The following is a 6264-nucleotide window of genomic DNA, read 5'->3' as shown; positions in this document are numbered from 1 at the left end:
AACATAAACATTGCCATTTATTGGGTCAGACCATAGGTACCTCTTGCCCAGCATCCTGTGTCACACAGTGGCAGACAGTGGATGCTTAAAAGGAGAGTGAACTGGGTATGACGAAGGCTTTTTTCTGGAGCACAGTCTGGAGCACAAGTCTGCTGGAGCACAGTAATTACCACACCCCAGGAGACCCGATTAGTCGAGTCTGCTCCAACAGGCTGTAATTACAGCATGTTGGAGAAGCCTCGCTGCATATGTGTAAGTGCCCCTAGTTCCCATGTTCAACAGCTATTGATGCTGCTTTTTCCAAGAATATATCCAGGCCTTCTTTGAACCTTCACTATCAGCTTCCACAACACCTGGTGACAATGAGTTCCACATTTTCATTACAGGCTGTTTGAAAAAAGAACTCCCTTTGGTTCAACTTACTTCTAATTTCATTTTGTTTCACCTAGTTCTTGTGTTGTGTGAAAGAGTGAATAATAAATCCCTATTTCCTTTCTCTTCACAATTTAGTATTTTCTAAACCCTTATCTTGTCTCCCCTCAGGTGTCCCCCTGAACTTTAGTCTCTCCTCGTATGGAAGCCCCTCCATACCACTTATCATCTTTGTTGCCCTTCTCTGTACCTTCTCCAGTCTCCTATATCCTTTTTGAAGTGACGGCACCAAAACCAGGCACAGTATTCAAGGTGTGAGCACACCATGGATTTATAAAGGGGCATGATGATTCTTTCCATTTTATTTACTATTCCACTCTTAATAGTTCCTAACATTTTGTTTGCCTTTTTGATGACAGCTGAGCACTGAGCAGATGTTTTTAGAGAACTGGCTACAATGACACCCAGGTCTCTAGCCTGTGTGGTAACAGCTGATGTAGAACCCATCACAGTGTACATATAGTTTAGGCTATTTTTGCCCAGGTACATCACTGTACACTTATCTACATTGAATTGTATCTGCCACTTATTTGCCAATTCACTCCATAGTGCCAGATCTTTCTGTAGTTCCTCACAGTCTGCCATCATCTTTACCACTTTGAATAATTTTGTGTCATGGGCAGATTTGACCACCTTGCTGCTCACCCCCTTTTCCAGATATTTTATGAATATTTGAAATAGCACTTGTCCCAACACAGATCCCTGGGGACCCTACTGTTTACCACTTTCCACCCTGAAAACTTCCCATTTATACTCACTCTTTGATTTCTATCTTTGAACTAATTTCTGATCCATGAGTGAATGTTCCCTGTAATCCCACGACTATGTTACTTACTTAAGAGCCTCTGACAGAAGACTTTGTCAAAGGCTTTTTAGAAGTCCAAATATACTATGTCAGCTGGATTACCCTGATCCACCTCCTTATTGATACCCTAAAACAACTCTAGTAGCTTGATGAGGTATGGTTTACCTCTAAGAAAGCCATGTTGACTCCTCTTCACCAAGTTGTGTTCATCCATGTGCTGAAAAATTCTTTTTTTTATTATTGTTTCTACAAGTTTTCCAGGAGCAGAAGATATGCTCACTTTCCTGTAGTTCACTACATCCCCTCTATTTTTTTTTTTTTTTAATATGGGAGTCACACTAGCAACCCTCCAGTCCTCTGGTACCGAGGTTGATTTCAGTCTTATGTTGCACACTACAGTTAGGAGTTCAGCAGTTTCCAATCTGAACTTCTTCAGGGCCCTAGGGTGAAGGCCCTCAGGTCTTGGTGATTTGCTACTGTTTAGTTTATCAGTTTCCTCTATGACCTCATCTACTGAAACTTCAATTTGGGTCAGCTCCACTGACTTGTCCCTAGAGAGGAGTGGATCTGGTGACAGAATGTCCATAACGTCTTCCAATGTGAGGACAGAAGCAAAGCATGCATTTAATTTCTCACCAGTGGCCCTGTCATCCTTTGGTGCCTTTTTTATAGGCTGATCATCCAAAGGCCCAACTCACTCCCTCGCAAGTCTTCTGTTTCTAATATAATTAAAGAACTTCTCTGGAAAATCTCAGCCAAAATCTGCTTCAGCCATTTTATTCCATGTCAATACAAATTCTCTCCTACTTTGACAACTTTACATTGCAACTTTACTTCACTATTATATAAGCCAACCCCTCGTGTATGTTCCTTTACATTTTTACACAAGTAGAAATGGTCTGAGATTCTTTAGGTTTAAAACCAGTTTAGGATTCTGTTGTTCTGTTCCTTTTTTTATTCTTTCAGCCATCAATTAAATAGATTAGACCTTAAAAATAATCTGTTGCGACAACTTCAAAATGAAACATATTTCTCATAACTTTGTATACTTCCAGTCCTGTTCTCCAGTGACACATGAGATTTGCACATGAGTGTGTGTCCATATTTTACTTATCTGGATCTGGACAAAGTTTGTATATTTTACTTACCAAATACAGTTCTTGCTGGAACAGATTCTCTGTTAAGCCAGAAGGAGACCTGGGACAAAATCACTGTCATGATGCATGGTAGATAAGTCTGAATGACAAAATAACCAATCTTTCTCTTTAAATGGAAGTGGGTAGTCATTACAACATATTCTCCTGAAAAACAGTGAAAATAAGAGACTATGAAACTTTTTCCCAAACATGCAGATCAAAATCTGTTTCCAAATTTTTGCATCGGTAATGCGTTCTATTATCATTCCTGTCTGACATTATTTTTTTAAAAATTAGAAAGATCCAGGTGTGCAGAAAATTTTGACTAAAGGCTATTTAAAAGTTAAAAAAATCTAAAATTGCATAGGAGAAGAATAACTAAATTTGTAGCCTTTCATCTCAAATCCAACTGAACTGGATATTGAAAAAAGATAATATTAACTGATGTCCTTTGTGAAGGTGTGATCTCAGCCGAGTTGCTGCATAAACTGGAAAACCATCATAATTGACACCTGCATAGATTACATTCAAAGCTTATATAGGGGCAGATATTTAAAAGTTGTTCCTTCAGCCTGAGATGGTTATGTTTTCATTGCTAATACTTGTATTATGCCTTTTCTGAAGGCCAAGCATTTCAGAACTATTAATTTAGTACCTTACTATAATGGTGCTCTCCAGTAAAATAAATGTTTGTTGAAAAGTACAGAAGTCTACCCCTAATATTCACTTTTTTGATGTTGCAGAGAGAGAAAGAATCAGCATTCCTGTGAAGTTGTTTACTATTCAAAGAGCTTTAGGCATTTATATCATTCAATATACATCTGCAATCAGAATACAGAAAAAACCTCATTTTCACTCTGCTGTTTACAAACATTTTGAAAAACAATATTCACAAAAGATTGGAAAAACTATTAATGTGACATTATATTTAATGTGGATTGACTTGCGATACAATAGGCATTAGTTTAGAAAAGTAGCAGGTGGATTTGAAACTGAATGAAAATCTCTGGCTAAATTAGAGAAGATGCATGAAATTAAATTACTATGATTTTCGTTTTAAAATATAGACAACTGGCAACAGAGAATTGCACTGGTAAAGAAAAATCCTAAATTGGATTGAAAAACTATGTCTAGACATTGACTGCTTATGCACCAAGCATGTCAAATGCCCTTTTCTCTAATTCACAGGCTAGAAGAACATTCATTCGAACCTTCATGCTCAACAGATAACCCTGAGGGAAGCTTATAATAAGATGTGGAAATATTCAGGATACATTCCAATATAAAATATATAAGATAAAAAAAGACAGTGATGGCAGGTGGTGGTGATGGGGTGACCAATTTTGAATGGAGAGATGTGGCAGTCTTTCATTGAAATGTATGGCAGCAGTCACTACATCTATTGACAACTGTCAATTGAAATTAACAGCAATTCCTTTATAATTCCATGATTTTGAATGGTTTATAATTCAATCACCTGCTTGACAGAGGGTGAAACTTCAAATAACACTTAAGCGAGCTTATTTTTATCCAAAAAAAAAAAATCTGTTTGACCAGATTAATTCTCTGATTAACAAAAGCCTTTAAACATATGTTCTAATCTAAGCATTTGCTTAAATCCTCCTGACATAAAAGATATAGCATATTGGTTCATACCACACTGGTTCATGCACAATTCATACTTTTAAAAACTATTTTAGCATGCTTCACACAATATTACTCAGAATTTTTGCAATTTTGTTGATAAATAATGTCTATTTTATATGTCAACTACTTTTCATTATACTTATTACAGGACAGCTAAACTAATTTAACCATCCTATTTCATGATGACATTAAATTATGTCTTTTTCTAAATGGTTAAAGAACACATACGTGTTATTCAGATATATCTAAAGAGACTTCAGTGTCTAAACTCCTCTGAACTCTGAGACCATTCGTGCCTGACTGAGAACATTTCAGCTGCCTGTTACTGTCAATATGGACTATATCAAAATCCTAGTTTCAAACATCTCCAAATAGGAGAAAAGATCTAATTCAGATCCAAAGATACACTTCATTTCTCAGGTCAATTTCTAGTATTTAATAGCTAAATATTCTTCTAGTATAAATCCACACAGTTCTTCAGTGAAACATGATGGATGGTCAATAAAAGCTACTTCAGAGCTATTACCCTATTCTCTGGGGGGGGGGGGTTTCAATAAATACAAGTTATCAAAATGTTATATAAAACAAGAATGCTTTGCAATCCCAAGGGACAAGAGAGGAACAGAGTTTTAAGTAGAATTTTGCATTTTCTGTTGTAGGTGGAAATCAGCCATTTCCTGGCTTTTAAATCACAATATTTTAAGTTTAATACTTATGCAGGGTAACCCACTAGGAAAAAATGTTATCTGGAAACCTGTCCTCTCAGCAGATGCACAGAGCATAAAGAAATAAGAATATAACACTTAGTGAGTACAATTACTACTGATTTTTCCCTGCAAAACAATATTTTCAAGGTGGAAAAATAATTTCCATATAAATGGAAACTCATAGGTGTCCTTTAAGCATTTCTTTCTCTTTTTAGGAAACCTTGCAGAAAAGGGGCATTTTAAAGGAACTTGCCAATTGTTGAGGAATGACAGTAGTTCTATGTAAAACTCAAGAATGAAAAATGTTCAAGTGACCCTTCTTCTGATTAAACATGGTACTGGTAGCAGTAGTAATAATTATTTATAGGTAACATTTGCCAAGCCAAACTTGTAGTGACAGCTCCATGTAAGACAAATGATAATGATATGGGCTGATTCCTCCCTGGCCATTACAGAATAGTCATAATATGATAATATGTATGGGACACGTTGTTTTTTTTTAAGTGGTGACCTCAGCAAACCACATTCTGTGAACAGTTTGGAAGTTACCACTATCTTTTTTTATGCCTGCCAGTTGAGGAAAAAAGATCAAAAAAGCCTTCGATCTGGTATCCCATGATCACTTCTTGGTACAACTGGCCAACTGCGGCCTTGGGTCCACCACAATCTGCTGGCTGGGGAATTGGTTCCGTGGTCGGACCCAGAGGGTGGTGGTTGATGGAAGTCAATCGTCATGGTACCCTGTGACCAGTCCCACAAGGCTCTGTCCTTTGACCTGTTTTGTTCAACATCTTCATTAATGATATGGACATTGGAGTCAGAAGCAGACTGGCCAAGTTCACCGATGATACCGAACTCTGGGGTAAAGCATCCACACCTGAGGACAGGAGGGCAATCCAGGCTGACCATGACAGGCTCAAGAAATGGGAGGACAAGAACCTGATGGTATTTAACACCGAAAAATGCAAAGTTCTCCACCTTGGGAGAAAAAACCTGTAGCATCCTTATAGGCTCGGCAGTGCTACACTGGTTAGCACTATGGATGAAAGGGACTTGGGGGTCATGATTGACCACAAGATGAATATGAGCCTTCAATGTGATGGTGTGGCCAGTAAAGCAAACAAAATCCTGGCTTGCATCCATAGATGCTTCTCAAGCAAATCCCAGGACGTCATTCTCCTGTTGTACTCGGCCTTGGTGAGTCCGCAGCTGGAGTACTGTGTCCAGTTTTGGGCTCTTCAATTCAAAAAGGATGTGGAGAAGCTTGAGGGAGTCCAGAGAAGAGCCACACACATGACCAGAGGTCAGGAAAACAGACCTTACAATGACAGGCTGAGAGCTATGGGACTCTTTAGCCTGAAAAAGTGCAGGCTCAGGGGCAATCTGATGGCCACCTATAAGTTTATCAGGGGTGTTCACAAGGATCTGGGGGGACGACTGTTCACCAAAGCACCGCAAGGGATGACAAAGTCAAATGGTTATAAACTTCAGCAAGACCATTTCAGGCTGGACCTAAGGAAGAATTTCTTCACTGTCC

The 6264-nt window shown here is 38.3% G+C and overlaps 1 protein-coding gene across 2 annotated transcripts in view; it reads right to left on the bottom strand.

Moving 5' to 3' along the window:
• Nucleotides 1-6264, bottom strand: part of GABRA1 (gamma-aminobutyric acid type A receptor alpha1 subunit) — an 87128-nt gene that overhangs the window by 16773 nt on the left and 64091 nt on the right. For both annotated transcript variants that reach the window (XM_019506490.1, XM_019506491.1), the window contains one exon: nucleotides 2386-2538. In XM_019506490.1, the coding sequence (XP_019362035.1) occupies nucleotides 2386-2538 (153 nt within the window). The remainder of the gene's footprint in view (nucleotides 1-2385; nucleotides 2539-6264) is intronic.

Source organism: Gavialis gangeticus, unplaced genomic scaffold (genome assembly GCF_001723915.1).
Source record: "Gavialis gangeticus isolate Ggan-Ray unplaced genomic scaffold, GavGan_comp1, whole genome shotgun sequence".
NCBI classification, from domain to species: Eukaryota; Metazoa; Chordata; order Crocodylia; family Gavialidae; genus Gavialis; species Gavialis gangeticus.
The sequence above is the reverse complement of the archived record's forward strand: the minus strand, read 5'-3'. Positions and strand labels throughout refer to the sequence as shown.